Genomic DNA, 16,647 nt, shown 5'->3' on the forward strand with positions numbered 1-16,647 from the left:
AGGAGTAACATTTGTTTCAAATGTGTGGTGGAAAGTCCTGTTGACAAATGTCACAGAAGAGGGGGGTGTAAGGTTCTATTTGTTTTAACGGTCTACGTTTTTCTTAAAATGTTTCTTTTCTTTTCTTTTTTTTTCCTCAGAGAGTTTTTGGGCTGAAAAAGCTTTGGAGGGAAAGCAAAAAATCAAAATGTAGCAGATTATTTCCTTCCTGCGGTCTCTTGGCTGTCTCTCCCATCCTGCATTATAAATAAAATCGTGGGATAGCATCACAAAGGAAAGTCGCTTGCTAGTATAAGCACCGTCTTCGAGGTTCATGGGCCCGGATCTCTGGTGGCATCTGTTAGCTGTGTGACCCTGGGTCTTTCTGAAATGCACAGTGAGAAGTTCATCGGGTTCAATTGATAGTACCTGAGAAAATATATGGGCACAGTGCCTAGGCATCGCACACACTCAAAAATGTTAATTAACATTTTATAATCATTATTTAGAAGGGTTAGTGTCTTGGAAAAGAGGGAAATCGGTGTGAAGGGGCACATGGGGACAAGCTAGGCCCAGAGGTAGCTCAGAGTGGTGGGACCTCGTATTTTGTCCAGAGATGGCTGTGTGTGCTCGCTCCTCAGCGTCCAGCCTTGCCCCCAGCTCAAAGCTTCCTTTCCTCAGGACATTTACTGGAAAAGCTAATGCATATAGAAATCTGTGATAATTACAGACGTGAACGATGGTGACTAGAGTTGTGTCGTGTCCAACCCACAAAGCTGTACCCAGCGGGTGGCCCTGAACCACACCCCTGAGATGGCTCGACACTGGTTTTAGTGTCTTCTTCATTTGCCGCCGTCTCGTTCCCCCTTAAATTCTTTCTGGGCCAAGGCAGGGTACGTGTGCAGACACGTCACCACACTGACGGGAGGAAGGAGTTTGAAAGTCTGTGTTTGGGGAGAGACTGCCTCAGATGCCACCTGGGGCTACCTGCCTGCTGCGCATCACGCAGGAGTCAATTAGCTCCTCCTTCCACAGTGGGTTAGTTAACATGGGGAACTCGTCGTCACCCCGAGAAGCCGGTTTGGATTGCACATATAGCCGTATTTAAGAGAAGCTGACTTCGGGATTGCTAGGGAAGCAGGCGGGTTGGGCAAAATCAAAGCTGAAGCCCAGAGTCGAGCGAAGAAGACGGCGCGGCCACGTTCAGCTAAGTGTTTTGTTTCTTACTTTGTTGGATGAAAAAGTCGCCTCGCAGGGTTTATCCAATCATAAAATCCGAACTGGGCAGGTCATGGTGGGCAGTCACATCCCAGCTATGTAACTTTTTAGTAAAACATTTATCTTTGCCTTAAGCGAATCCTGCCCACTGTTTCTGTGCCTCTAGGTTAACACCTTTGAAATGAGCCATAACCACCCTCAGGAAAGCACATGATCTTGTTAATTATTCGGGAAGCAGATCCCCGCCTCGCTTTCTCCCACCCCCACGCCATCTCTACGTTCCCTCCTTAATTTCAAATGCATAAAATAAGCTGCAAAACTGTTATTTGAGATCTCACTCCCTGGCATATATCATCAGTTTGGCGTAAATAAGCTCTCATAAAAATCCTCTACCGTTTTAGACGTTTCTTACGCTGAGACTTTTTTTCTCTCGGTCACCTGCCTGCCAGTCCTCTGCTGCTCTGTCTGCCGCAGAGGCTACATCCGGGTCTTTTCCCTGCCCCTCCATATTGCGGACTCACCCTGGGACAAGAGTAGAAACCTGGTCGATGGCTGAATTGTAGGTATGACTGTGAGCAAGGGTCCCCATTCCCCGGGCCGTGGGCCGGTCCTGGTCTGTGGCCTGTTAGGAACTGGGCCGCACAGCAGGAAGTGAGCAGCGGGCCAGCAAGCGAAGCTTCGTCTGTATGTGCAGCCGCTCCCCAGCGCTACCATCACTGCCTCAGCTCCACCTCAGATCATCAGGCGTTAGGTTCTCCTAGGAGGACTGATCTCTGGTGCCAAAACGTTTGGGGACCGCTGACAGGGTAGAACAAGCCTTGGGGGCAGACAAAGCTGGCTCCAGCATGTGCCAATGGGAGGAAACTCACTTTGGGAGCCTTGGGGCTTTGTGGCTAGTGTAGCGACGGTGCTGGGAGCGGCTGAGACTGGTGAATGGCGCTGGAGAATTCCTGCAGGAGGTGACGTGTTCGGGCCCAGTTACAAGGAATCTGTAGCCCGGAAATACAAGACTCCTGGACATCGGCACAGGAGAATCAGGAAAAGTCCCCAAGTACCAAGAGGGGCACCGTCCTGGGAGTACTGGTCACAGCAAGTCAGGGTGCAGTTCTGTGGCAGCCGGGAGGGTTACACAGTGGGACTAGGGCAGGGACAGCTGATTTCAGGGCCCGTTAATTGGAGTTGGGCCGGGAGGAGAGGGCTTAATTCCGGAAACAAGGCGGAGCCCAGGTACTTAAAGGTGACGGGGGACAGGTGACCGGGCACAGGTGACCGGGGACGGGGGACGGTAGGATGGGATGATTTGCTCAGCAGGTTTTGGCCTACAGGCAGTCCTCATTTTATTGCCCTTTGCTTTGTTGTGCTTCACAGATGTTGCATTTTGTTTGTTCGTTTGGTTGGTTGGTTGGTTTTTTACAAACTGAAGGCAACACCCTCCCCCAGCAGAGATGACACATTCGCTTTATGGTACAGTCGCTTTATCGCCACGGTCTGGAACCAAACTGGCAGTAACTCCGAGGTACGCCTATGCTTTCCCTTAGCAACCCCCTAACCGAGTTTCCGAGGCTCAGGTAGAAACCGAGGCTGAGCCTGCAAGTGATGCTCAGGTGGTCCCCCTGTGGGGAGTGATGAGCAGGAGCCTGCAGGGCCCTGTGTCCTGTATCCCTCTGGTCCTGAGCCCAGGCCCTCCTCGCTGCTCTGCCTCCATGGGATCCGCGGCTGGGAGGTCTTACCAACTCCTCGTCCCTCTAGGTCGGTTGGACTCGCCATCCGGGACTCTAAATCTAGTTAATCTCACCCCTGAGCTCAAGACAAACAGGCCAAGTCCCATCCCTTGACGGCTGAGATGAATCCAAGCGCTTGCGATCCGCGATTAAAGAGAAGCCAGGAGTTTTCTGGGAGTGTTTATGCTTCCCGAATTTCCGTCAGTGTTCCTGGCCTTCCCTTAGGATTATCTCGCCCTGTTGTTCCCAATTTTCATATGCAATTAGTGATCGAGGAGACTAATTATCCTGGCTTCTTTCTCTTATTTCCTCTGTCTCGGCAGCAGCCCGGTCCTCCCCACCCACTGCCTAGAGAATTGAGCTCAGAAGTCTATTCGTCCCTTCCATTCTGCAGAGTCACTCTGTGTTTCTGGGTACTACGTGCCATTTACATGTACCCAGTCCACTTTGAAATGTTGGGTTTTTTCTTCTCTTACGTCCTATAAAATGTACTACTTTGTTCTCTCACTCCTCGATTCACTAATAACTTATTGAGAGCCTGTTTCCCAGAGCCTGAGAGGCCCCGTGTCCTCACCTCTACTGCAGACTCTGGGCCCATAACACATAGAGCTCATTAAAGATCCCCGCTCAGGTCCACTTATTTCCCAGGTAAGAACTTTGTTCCTCCAACGAATACTTTTCTTCTCATTTGAACCTATCTATTTACAAATCTACCACCACCTTAAATCTTTTAAACCTCTGCACCTTGTAAAATACATAAGGTGCTAAAGAGCCTGTCTTTCCAGCAAATCTTTGGTTTGAATATGGATAAAGCCCTTATCACAGGACCAACTGGAAAAAAACAAACAAACAAACGATCTAATTCTAAAATCTTTTATTTTGCAAAGTGAAATCCTTTGACTTCGATCTGTCTCTTAAAGGGCAAGTGACTGTAAATGATTCTGAGAAAACTGATAAATATCGGTATAAAATGGCGGGTTCCTTAGCCACATTTATCTGATTTTCCTGAAAAACTGCCAGAGAGAAAGTTCTCACTTTTATCCACCTTCATTGTTACCTCTGGAGCAGCTCTCTCCATAGCAACTGAAAACTTCACTGGGCTGAAATAATCCTCTCCAGCTCCCAGCGCACAGGCAAAGAATTTTAAAAACGAAGGACTTTGTAACCACAAGATACTCTCGGAGGTTTGAGAGGCTGCAGAGTTCTGGAAAAATAATCATTTATCTTTCTTCTGAAGGTAAGCACTGGGTTTAGAAATGCTTGTATCATCTGCTGTCATTTTAAAAATACTAACATAAGAATCTTAAACTCCTTTTTTTAGTAAGCATTAAAGTAACCCCAGTATATTCGGCACTGCCCCCACAGTCATAATGAGCTCATCTCTGGGCCAGGATCTGACAGGAGATGCTGTTTTCATTTCTTAAGTAACTAGTTGAAGAGATTAATTTTTTTCCAGGAAGCTGATTAGCTCTAAAGTCGTGCCCACCCTTTAGCTGAGTATGTGGCTTTCTCATGGCTCATGAGGTCTTGAAATCCTCTTGATTTTTAAAGATAGTTTGTACTCTTAATAAACTAACCTAGAAAACGACCAGCGTTCTCTAGATGTTGCTATTTTCTTCTAGTACCCTTCTTTGTCTAAAAGCTTCTAACTCAACATGATATTGATAACTCATTAAAATTTATTTTCTCTTTACTTTTACTTACTTATTTCAGTAATGAAGACCACAAACCACTGGGAGTTCTCAACAATGAGATAAAATGAGAGTGTTTCCTGTCTCTGGTCTCATGACTTGTACCACCTGCAGGATAAACAGAAAAACTTATTCTTTCTCATTTTTGACTCTAGGCTGAGTTCAGAGAGAGGCGGTAGAATGAAATTCTTGGCTGTTCTACAGTTTGCAGGTCTACAACCACCATAGTTTCCTGTCGTTTGGGGTTATAAATGACCCACAGGCCCCCTGTTGTTCAGAAAGAGCTTGTCATTGCAAATCAGCTTAGCCACCCAATTAACGAATCCTTTCAAACATGTTGCAGGCCCAATAATTAAAGCCTTTATTTTCCCCCTTTACCACAGAAATTCCTCTGGATACAAGTTCCTACCGTGAACCCTCACCCACCCATCTCCATCAAAGACTCGAGGTAAAGGAAGAAGGGAAATGTGCTTCTGGACAAATCGTTTGATATTCTCAGTGCTGTCATTCCTTCTGCTCAGCCTTGTTCCTTCTACTGAGACAGAAAACCCCTCCACCCAGGATGGTGGTGGCACTTGGAGTTCTGGCCAACTGACAGAAGTCCTCCGAGGTCTCTCAGCTGGTGACCACCCGCCCCTGAACCACTCACGAAGCTTCATCAAAGCATTGCTGGAGAAAACCGGCTGCCCACGCAGCACCCGCGGGATGCAAGGGGACTGCCATCTGGTTAGTGCCGTGGAATGGGATCAGGTACTGGGTAAGGCATGTTCACAAGAGAGCGACCGTCTCTAGCCATTTACTTCAGTCAAGCAAAATCGAAGGCAAACCTTCCAGTACCCCAGGGTGCAATGCGTTGTGATATACTAGCTCCCATAGCTGGGAGTCAACAAGGCATTCGGCATGCCGCATAAAGCATTTAAAGACAGGGAGACTATTTTTGTCAACTTAAATGGTAATGTTCATGTAAGCCTGTCTACAACCCTTCTGCAAATTGAGAGGTATGGATTTGTGATGTGAACTGAGTTCTCTCTTCTTTCTGGTTTAACTAATCCTTTTTGAGAGCTGGTGGTGAATGAATTTGCACATGATTAGTTAGCTAGAGGCTATTTGTTTTCTGAGGCATAATAGTAGCGATCTGATATTTGCCTAACGTTGGATTTTTAAGTCCTTTCTCCTGGATATCGATTGGCTGTTTTCTATATATTTTTGCATGGTGGATAGTGAATGCATTGGATAATCATCTTCTCAAAACTGGGGAATCTGAGCTGAAGAAGGGGTGTTTCACAGGTAGAGCTAAAATGAAACCCAACAAAATACCCATGTTGGGGCTTCCTCTTCCAGAGATTGTGATGGAACTTGCCTGGGATGGAATTTTTAAAAATCTCTGCAGGCCACTTTAATGTATAATCAGCGTTAATGTAAAACCAGCATTTAATGTGAAATCCGAATGTCTCCATTAGGGTGGGTGGGTAGCGTGGGGCGGGGAGGATTAACAGGAGTAGCACAAGAGGTAAGATGCATGTCTTAAAATGACCACCAAAAAAAAAAAAAAAGCTTCAACATCCCTTTCCTGACCGATGAGATTTTTCAGAATGAACCTACAAATAAATAAAGAGATGCCAAAAAATTAATAAGAGAACCAAATAGCTGCCCCCTCCCCAATAAATTTTGGCAGACTTGCTCAATCCTGATTGGTTGTAGGGGGGACAGTTCTTGGCCAAGTGGTTTGTTTTTTTCATGACAGAAGGGTCTTGCCACAGAGAAAATTTTTCTGTTCTATGCAAACAATAAATAATTCAATAATTAGTATAGTTCCCAAGGGTTCCCAGAGGCAACATGTGTTTCAATAGGCAACTCAGCTGTGATGACATTAATTGATACACATAGCAACATGAGACTTCCCACTGGAAATAACTAGGAGTCACATCTTATTAATGCCTTCTGAGAATTTGCTTCAGGGAAATGTTCTCTAATGGCATGAAGTGCCTTATTGAGTCTGGTTGAATATGAGCTTAGTGAGGGAGAATGTAAATATGCAGACTTAACCTCCAATTTTTTGGGGGGAGGGAGGGGAGGAGTTGTTTTGCACTTTTTGGGTTCTGTGACATTGTTGAGAGTTTGACTGAGTTAGCTCCTGTTTGAATTAGTTCCATCCCTAGGAATTAAAACACTCTTTAATAGTCTCACCCTCTTGCTATTTCTCTTTCTCTGTGAAACAGACTGAGGTTAAAAAAAAAAAAAAAAAAAGGGAACTCTGAGATTAACCTGTTCAGAGGGCTACCATTCACTCGAATCACCCGTAAGCGAGGAGCCACAAAGTCTCCCCGTGTCATTCGTAAAATGCCAGGGAGAAACAGTGGCCTGTGGATTTCACAAACACCCACCTTCATGGCGCAAACCACAGGATTCAGGTTGTTGAGTCTTTTTTGTCTTTTTAGGGACTTTGTCCACTGAGAGGCAGCATACGTATTAGAAAATTTGTGGTAAAAAGAAGGCAGAAGGGCGAGTTTATATCCCTAAATGTCTGAAAAGAGGAAAGTGGGGAATCTTGAATTGGTAGGGAGGGAAAAAAAAGTCCCCAATTTTATTTTCGGTCTACGTAAAAGCCGATTTTTTTTTTTTTTTAATCTGAAATATTTGAGAGCGCTGGGCGTTTAAAAATAAATCCATTCAAGCTGCTGCCTTGGGAAATGAAAAGTCTTGCCTGATCGTGGCTTCTCTTTTTAATGAGAAGGGTTAGAATGGAGTTTTAATGAATTTAATGAGGGATTAAGTAACTCCAAAAGAATAAATGCTGCTTCTGTCATGAGAACCACGACCCTACCTGGACTGCAGGCATGGCAAGAGGAAGAGACCCAGGTATCTGCCTGAGCCCATGACTGGCTCGAACCCTCGTTCTGGCACCTTCTAGCTGTTGGGGTATGCTAAACCTCAACTCCCTCAGCCCTAAGAGCGAGGCGGTGGTTTTCCCCTCCAGGAGCTCTCCGTGAGGACCACACGGCCGTGATAAATGCCCTTGAACGCAGGAGCTCCAGTGCCCCCCACCCCTTTACCTTCCCTGTACCTCAAGGAGATGTCCAGTCCCTCCTTTTCCGGGCACACTGGAGCCTGGTTTATGAAGCGCCCGCAGTGCTGCTGAGAAATAATAAGCCATTCCTTGACATCCCCCTCCTGCTCATCCTGCAGCCGCCCTCGACTGTCCAGGGGCTTGGGGTTTTGAGCCAAGCCCTTCGAAGAGGAGAATCACTGCCTCGAGGTCCTGCATTTAACGTACACCCCTCCCCGAATTTGTCATAGCTGTCAGGGGGTAAAGTGTGAAAAGCATCAAGCTTTTTCTTAAGTTTATCTAACAAGTTGATCTTAACTCTTCTCCGTTAAGACTTTTTCTCAGTCAGAAATGCTACTAAATCCAGCACAGACCCCCAAAAAGCTAGTGCCTGCCGTTGGCCGACATCCTTCCAGACCTTTGTTTGGATAAACAAAGGAATAAAAAGAAATACAATTTCCCTCTTGTGTTTTATAGCCAATTGTTAGCACCCCCACATCCCCCCAAAACACATCTTATAAAAATCTGAGAACTTTGAAAAAGGTCATTGGGTTTACTTATAATCCAGAATCAAACTCTACACATCTTTTGGGCTAAAACGCCTGCGGTTTATCCTGCAGGTGTGACAACTGCCTTATTCATGTAGAAGAGGAAAGAGTTCACGTCCTTGTCACTGAGGCTCTCACCTGGCCGACACAAACAAGAAACAGAGCTGAATTAAGCAGCTCAAGGAGACAGTCCGCCTGGGCTACAGTGTGCCACAGAAAATTACTGCCAAGTATCAGAGCAGTCCATTTAATTTAGTAAGGAGGGCTTCTCGCATTTTAACTAGTCTTCCCCCAGAGTTTGTAAAGTCTTAAAAACGAATTCCTGGAATCAGTGTTTTGTTTTTTTTTTTCTCTTCAAACTTGTGCTTCCACCCGACAAGATTAAAAGGAAAATCAATGGATTATTCCTGAATGAGCCCATTCTTCTTTAACAAAGAATCACTTCATCAGAGTCAGAGCTTTGGACAAATCTTGATGCCTATGGGGTGACAGTGTGTACACAGCTTTACTAAACATCCTCTCCCAAACCCAGCCGAGCCACTGCAAAAACTTGGACAGATGAAACTAGTGGCGATGAACTGAAAATTTCAGCTTCCCTTGAACCCCGCCCTTCACCCCAGTGCTCAGAGGAAAATTCATGTTTTCTTAGGTTAGCTCTTCTGACGTTCCCTACAGCATTCTTTCTTCAAGCCACCACCTTCTGTAGGAAGGGACGGTGTCTGAGAATCAAGCACCGTAAAAAAGCGCCAAGTGTGTTCATCCCTTAGTCATTTGGTTCACCGTTAAGCTTCCTTTTAGCAGGCCTCAAAAAATTAAAGCAACATCGGTTGTTCCAGACAGACAAACAGACAAAATGAGCTGCTTCAACTACTTAAAAGTTTTCAAAGTCGAACCGATTTTCCTTCCAAATTGTATGCTTTTTGCAAACCCTTTCTGGATGAACGTCTGCAGGGCGACTGATGTTACCCTCTTCTCTGCTGCCCCATGTCACACCCCAACCATCCCAACCCTAGGAAGAGACATAGCAAGAGCATTGAGGAGAAGCCGCGAATGGGCAGGGGTCACAGGCACCTCAGATGGGACGAAGGGTGGCCACATCACTATCGCGTGCTGTCACCCGTGCCGTGGCCACACCTGTGGTCTGGTGGCTTCGTGGAGTTCCTGCTCTTCATGTTCTTGATGCTCTTCTCCTTGCCTACCCAGCCCCTCCCAACAGCCTGAACAGCACTTGAGAGTCAGTGACCACGAACTCTTTCAACACGCTGGCGTGCCGTGTGCTCACTGATGGATATCAGAGCCTTACCGAGCCCCTGGCCTCCTCATGGGCTGTATTTATTCCTACCAAACAGGAGGAAGAGAGAATTACTGGGTGAGGGGCTGCATGGCAAGTACGTAGTTGGATCCACAGCTTATCTTCTCCATGCCACGAAACAGTGGAATAAGAGAATAAAGTATATCGCTGGCAGAGCAGGAGTTAAGATTGGGCAACCACAGTTAGCTGTGTTTGCCTCTCCTTAGTTTTCATGTAGACTGTGGGTTCACCTTCTTCAGAAGGAAGAGTTTATACTTGATTTTGTGCAGCATCCTTGCATACTGTATAAATGTACCTATTAATTAATTCATTATACATTAAATAATTGAGTAATTGGTATTCTACATGCTTTATATTTGCAGAAATATTTGGCAGATTATTGTATAGGTTGGGGACTTTTTTTTTTTTAATTTAAAATAAGGTTCCCACCATCGAAAAATTCATTATCTGGCACTTTTTCCAGAACCAATTAGATTTATACATTGAAAATACCTGAATCCATAAGGTGCTTAGCACTCTTTTGGACACATGGCGTCCAAAAAATGATAGCTAATATTACCAATACTTTGGTTTCAGGAGGTTATTTGGTACAAGGAATGGCTCTATTACACTTGTTTCAACTGATTTACTTTTTTGGGTCTCGGTATCAGTTTGGCCAACAGCTACCAAGCCACGGACCTTTCTCGTGGGCTAGTTAGGGACAGAGAAGGGCTGCCGGTTTTGGAGGTGGAGCTTAATTAATATTCAGATTGAGCTGGTCTTGTTGGGAAGCCTGTCCCTCTGCTGGCTAGTTCTCGTCCCCTTATAGCCGAGTTGGCGTGAGACTGGAATCTGCGTGGCTTGTGAAGAATGTGATTAATGCTTTGCTTTGGAGATGGATGACATGTTTCTTTTTGACTCTGATGGTTTGTATCAGATGTTACCCAGTGGAATACACAGAAGGCATGGGATTAGAACCCCTGAAGCTTCTATTTCAGAGAATAGATCGAAAGATGTTATAGTAATATAATATTATAATTATGGTGACAAGGTGGGCAAAATGGGTAAAGGGAGTCAAAAATGTACCAACTTCCATTAATAAGATAATTAAATCCCGGGGGTGTGATGTGCAGCGTGGTGACTACAGTTAATACTGTTGCATGTTTGAAATTTGCTAAGGGAGTAGATCTTAAAATATTCTCATCACAAGAAAAAAAATTTTTAACTATGTATGGTGACGGGTGTTAACGAGACGTGTTGCGATCATTTTGCAATATACATAAATATCGAATCATGATATTGTACATCTGAAACCAATATGATTCTATATATCAAGTATGCCTCCATTACAAAACAGGTATTAGAGTAAGTTGTCCCACGGTGGGACACATCCCTCCGGGACTCAAGACTTAGGTGCCTTCATTCTGAGCTCAGTGCCCTGTAATGGGCTGCTTCTGAGATCCTGGGAATTCTCTGGAGCTCCCCGACTGTCTCTCCAGAAAGGCAGCTCCCATCTTGCTGGGAAGGCGTCCCCAACGTGTCTGTCTCGTTCTCACTGTCTCACCACATAACCCCAAATACCCCTTTCTGCCATGTAATCTTTGGATCAGATGAGCCAGGTGTTTGTCTGTGAGTCGTGAAACACATAAAGCATCGTGGAAACAGCTTCAGCCATTCTCTTAGGTCGGATGAGAGAGACAGGTGTACATGCATTCCGTTTTCACACCTTGAAAGTGCCAGGCACTGTAGTAGATGCCGAGGCGAACTGTGCACAAAGCAGATGAAACTGGCCTTCATGGACCAGTTGTCCTCAGGGAGAGAGAGAAAAAAACAAAAGAAAAACAAAGTCATTTTAGAACGCTAGTGCTACGAAGAAAATTTTAAAAATGGTGTGTGCCAGAGCTGCCACTAGCTGCATTGTGGCTGTTGGGCACTTGATGTGTGGCTCGTCTGAATTGAGTGTGCTGGTCCGTGTAGAGTACACACCAGATTTCAAGACTCAGCAGGACACAAAGAATGTCAAATAGCTCATTAGTAATTTTTTTCTTTAGCTGTAAGATGTAAACTGTCAAACTGTTTTCCGGGGTGTTGTACTGCTTTGCATTCCCACTGATATGGGTTACGGTTTCTCTGGATCTTGACAACGTTTAGTATTGTCAGAGTTTTTCCTTTCCTTCTCTCTCTTTTTTTTTTTTTTTTTTTAAAGCCATTCTAATGGGTATGTAGTGGTTCTCATCGTGGCTGTATTTTGTGTTCCCCTAATGGCTAATGCTGTGGAATATCTTTTCATGGGCTTATTTACCATCATCTCTTCTCTTTGGTGAAGTGTCTGGTCTATTTCTTAACTGAATTGTTTATTTTTCTACTGTTGAGTTTTAAGAGTTTTTCCCCCATTCCTCCCACCCCTTTGTCAACCATCAGCTTATTTTCTATATCTATGGGCCTATTTTAGCTTTGTTTTGTGTATTGTTTTGTTTCATTTTTAGAGTCCACATATAAGTGAAATCATATGTAATTTTGACAAATTTTGATTCCACGTTGAAATAAATCTTGCATATAGAAGTTTCAACGATTATATATGATTAAAATATGATAAAAATATATGATTACTTTCACCAGTTCCTTTTTACTTTTTTAAAAGATGGCTACTAGAAAATTTAAAATGCTACATGTGGTTCCCATTTGTGGCTTCCATTATATTCCTACTGAACAATGGGATAGAGCTGGGGGCTTTCAACTCTGGACGGGGCATTCGGAAAGCATCCGTGAGGGGTGGCACTTTCAACTGAGACCAGAGAAGTGAGGAGAACAAGAAGACCTGAGAGAGTGGGCGGTGGGGTTGGGGGGAACTTGGTGGAACCGACAGAAAAATCACAGGGCAGAAGTCTGACGACAGAGGTGGACAGAAGCTAACATAAGGTCTGGGAGGTAGCATAGGCAGGAGCCCGTCCAAGGAGAAAACTGCAAGGAGCATGGATTTCATTCTAAATGCAGTGGGGCGTTGCTTTAAAAGCCAAAGAGGCTGGTTTTACTCAAGGTGGCAAATGGATGACTTGGGGCGCAGTAGGTGGAGATAACGGACCACTCTTGGAGAATAAGGACGTCCTGGGAGGGCATCACTGTTACGTAAAAGTCCAACCATGGCTCTCTTATTTGAATCTGGCTACTCACTTTCCCCTCTTACTGATATAGTTATGAGCAGCGGAGACTCCGTGGTCACTGGTGTTAGGAGTATTTGCTAAGCTTTGTCTCTGTTTTTGTTTGTTTTCATTTTTGTTTGTTTTCGTTTTCATTTTTTTCGCCCAGTGCTTTGAACCAGATGCCCTGTTGCTAATAGCTGGAGGAGATTTTGAAGACCAGCTCAGAGAGGAAGTGGTGCAGAGAGTTTCTCTTCTCCTCCTCTATTACATTGTTCATCAGGAGGAGATCTGTTCTTCAAAGCTCGACATGAGCGATAGGGAGTATAAGTTTTACCTACACAGCCTCCTCAGCCTCCGGCAGGACGAAGACTCCTCCTTCCTCTCCCAGAATGAGACGGAAGACATCCTGGCATTCACCAGGCAGCATTTCCACACTTCTAGAAGCCAGGTAAGAAAGGCAAAACTGCTAAGCGTCTCTGCTACTAAGACGCAGTCTGGGAGCCTTATTTTTCATCAATTATTTATTCCCGAGACTTTCGAGGACTTCTAACAGAAGTTAAGTGTTTGTGGTTTTTAGCCGTGGGATGTTAAGGGATGTAGTCTGAAATGCTGAGTCTAAAAGGGGAAACGGAGTGACTAATTATTATAAGATGAGTTTGAGCCAGAAGTTGGGTGGGTGGGTGGGCGGGCAGGCCAGGTGACAGGGCAGCTCTCTTCTCCTGAGGCCTCCTGAGCAGGAAAGTAAGTGTGAGTCACAGCTTATGATCAGTCTCCAAGGATGAACCCATCGAGGTCAAGCCACTGTGTCGATTTGTCTTGCCTTCTGGCTGGGAAAGGAGAAGGAAAAACCAGTTCGAGAGAGATGAATTAATTATTTCACCAAAGCGGCAGCTTGCAAAAAGGATGATTCATGACAGCGCAGACGATATCTGCTTTGTGGTTTGAGGCGGGCTGCATAAATTTGGGGTGCCTTCAAGTGCTTCTCTTCTCTCGCAGCTCCCACCCTTAGGAAATGGCCCTCAGTCTCCTTTTGGCGCCATCATTATCCCAGAAAACCCGACTTTCCAGTTACCTTGTTGCATTCCACTTTGCGGCGGGAAAGGTTGTTGAGCAGATACATTTCTCTAGACATAAGAAACTTTTTAAAAATAACATTTTGAAGAGTGTGGGAAAAAATATATATTTTTTTCCTTGAGATATCCATCGATATGTGTCTTAGTCCGTTTGAAATGTGGTAAACTGTGTATCTTATAAACCATGGAAATGTATTCCTCACAGTTTTACGTGGTGGGAAGTCCGAGGCCGAGATGCGAGCAGATTCGGTGCCTGGTGTGAACCCCTTCCTGGTTCACAGGTGTCATTTGCTCGCTGTGTCTTCACATGATGGAAGGGGCAGGGAGGTCCCTGGGGTCCCTATTATAAGGGCAGGAATCCCATTCCTGAGGGCTCTGCCCTCATAACCTCATCACCTCCCAAAGACCCCACCTCTTAATGCCATCGCATTAGGGGTTAAGATTTCAACATGTGGGTTTTGGAGGGACACAGACATTCAGACTATAGCAACATATATTGATGAATTTGATTTTTGGCCTCAATTCTGGCTCCTAGGAACCCAAAGGTATCATGCTCCAGCTTACTGGCCAGCAAACACATCCTCTAATTTGCTCTAGATATGTTTAATTTTTCTCGTTATTGGCAGGACAAGTGGAAAAACTATTTCCTAAGGACTCTGCGAACATCCCTTCAGTAGCTAATCTCAGGGATCTCAAAATCTGGCCATGTTTTTTGTTTGTATTTCCAATTGAGAAAATGAGGTTTCTTCATAAAATTTCGTTTTCTGCTTAAGTAAGGAAGCGTGCCTACATATCATTTCCCCAGTGCAACATCTGTACAACACGAGACTGGTTCAGATTAGCCACTGGGATTCTAGTCATCCTATCTGCTCCCGCCTTTTTTGCAGATAAACTGGAAATGGAAACCCAGCACTCAAAAAAGCAGAGGATGTGTGTATATTCAACACAGATTTCTGGGCTTCTAAGTGTTTGCGAGATTAAACATTTCTATAACAGAGTAAAATAATTCAATATTACATGCAGACCTACTTTATCCATCTATTCAGTCAAGAATTGAGCTCTTGTTGAGTCGTGACCCTTTGTTAGGCTTCTCCTGCCTGGACTGTTCCTTCCTCTTCCTCCTCCAGATCTTTTGGTACCCTCCACGGCCCCACCTTCAGTTTTTCTTTTACTCGCTCCACCTAGTCTTGCTGAATAATATCCCCTGACAACTTCACGCACAACTAAATACTGATTGCATTAATTCTGCTGTCAGCTCAGCTGCAGACTCATTCATACATCAACCTGGCAGAAATCTCCATTTGGATGTTTCCTCGGCCCTTGAAACTCAGTAGTGAAGTCTAAAGCCTTACTTTTTCCTGAACCCGTCCTTTATTTGGTGTTGCTTATGTAGCTCTTGAAACACTCTCTACCTTGGCTTACATAATACTGCACATTGTGATTTTCTTTTCATCTCTCTGGGCCCCATTTTCACCTATGCAGGCTCTCCTTTCTCTGCGCTACTTTTAAGCATTATTGCTCCTTAAGGCTTGGTCTTAGCCCCTGGTCATTCCATATGTTTTCTCCAGGCTAGAGCATCTATTCATCCATGTGACTCACGAAAGTATATCTCAATTCTAGACTCCTCCTCTGGACTCCAGACCCACGTATCCTACACAGCATCAGTTTTTCTTTTTTTAAAAGGATATTGTAAAGGTAGCTCACACTGAACATATTCAAAATTATGGTCATAAATTAATCTGGCCAGACCTGATCCTTTTGTATTACTCCACATATTGGTAAATGGCATCGTCGTGCAGTCAATTGCCCAACTAGAAATTTAATTTTCTAAATTTCTTCCCACTTCATGTCTAATCCACCCGCACATCCTACTGCTGTTACCTCCTGAAGATCTTCTTAACCTGTTGACTTTTTTCCGTTATCATCACCACTGTCTTCTGCTTGGACCACTGTAATAGTCTTCTACCTGTATTATCAGTAATCACTTGGAGTCTCTTTCTAATTTCTTCATTCTCTACCATGTGGCTAGAGCCAATTTATCAAAATATAAATCCAATCGTACAGCCTCTATTCCCATCTTTTGCTCAAAATCCCTCTTTGGCTTCTTTTTGATTTTAGGATAAGGGGCTCCATTACCTGCCATAGACTTTCACCATGTTCCCGACCCCCTCCGCCTGCTCCAACTACTGCCCTCCTTCCAGCCCTTCATGTTCGCATCCTCTCTCCTGCTACAAGAACTGTGCCCATGCTGTTTCTCCTGCCTGGAGTGTTCCTTCCTCTTCCTCCTCCAGATCTTTGAGATTGTCTGTGTGTCACAATCTCAAAGAAGCCTTCCTTGATCTGCCTGACTGCAGGAGAGGTGTCTCTATTCACCCTCATTGTACCATGTGCCTCTTCTTCAAAGCCATTACCAAAATTGTCATTTTATATTTGTTTACATTTTTATTTTATTAGCAATACTAAACGTTAAGCTCCCCAGCAGGGAATGCTTTTGGTTTTGGTCATAATTGTATTTCTAGCACCCAGGAGAGTACCAGACACAATTTGGATATTCAGAAAAAATTCGAGGAATATTGGGTGGCACAACCATTGTATAGTTGTCATACCCAGCGACCTGACTCAGTTTTGATTCTCTACACTCCTTCACATTGTCCTCCAAGTCCTTTAGTCTAACTTCTTAGTATTCCTCAAATGTATACACTTCTTTCCATCTCTAGAGCTACAATTTGAAGTCGAGAACTATCTTGGATCCATAATAACTTCTTAACTAGACTTCTTGCCCTTCAGTTCTACCCCTGTCAATCCATTCAGTATTTTGCCACCAGAGTGAATATTTTTATAAAATATCTTATTGTATTATTCTCTTGTCAGTGGCTCCCTTGGAGTTTTCGGGGGAAATTTTTTCATAGTATTAAATATAAGGCTTTCCTTGGTCTGAAT

The 16,647-nt window shown here is 44.4% G+C and overlaps 1 protein-coding gene across 3 annotated transcripts in view; it reads left to right on the top strand.

Annotated features, from left to right (window-relative positions):
- Positions 1-4,075: 4,075 nt before the first annotated feature.
- SLC39A12 (solute carrier family 39 member 12) overlaps positions 4,076-16,647 on the top strand; it is a 75,054-nt gene continuing 62,482 nt past the window's right edge. Inside the window, exons 1-3 of one of the 3 annotated variants that reach the window (XM_023533098.1) lie at positions 4,076-4,155; positions 4,993-5,335; positions 12,801-13,082. In XM_023533098.1, coding sequence (XP_023388866.1) covers positions 5,075-5,335; positions 12,801-13,082 — 543 coding nt within the window. In that variant the 5' untranslated portion in view covers positions 4,076-4,155; positions 4,993-5,074. Of the gene's footprint in view, positions 4,156-4,842; positions 5,336-12,800; positions 13,083-16,647 lie in introns of those variants that run through there. The other 2 variants (XM_023533099.1, XM_011364376.1) reach the window with 2 other exon arrangements.

Source organism: Pteropus vampyrus, unplaced genomic scaffold (genome assembly GCF_000151845.1).
Source record: "Pteropus vampyrus isolate Shadow unplaced genomic scaffold, Pvam_2.0 Scaffold96, whole genome shotgun sequence".
Taxonomy (NCBI): Eukaryota; Metazoa; Chordata; class Mammalia; order Chiroptera; family Pteropodidae; genus Pteropus; species Pteropus vampyrus.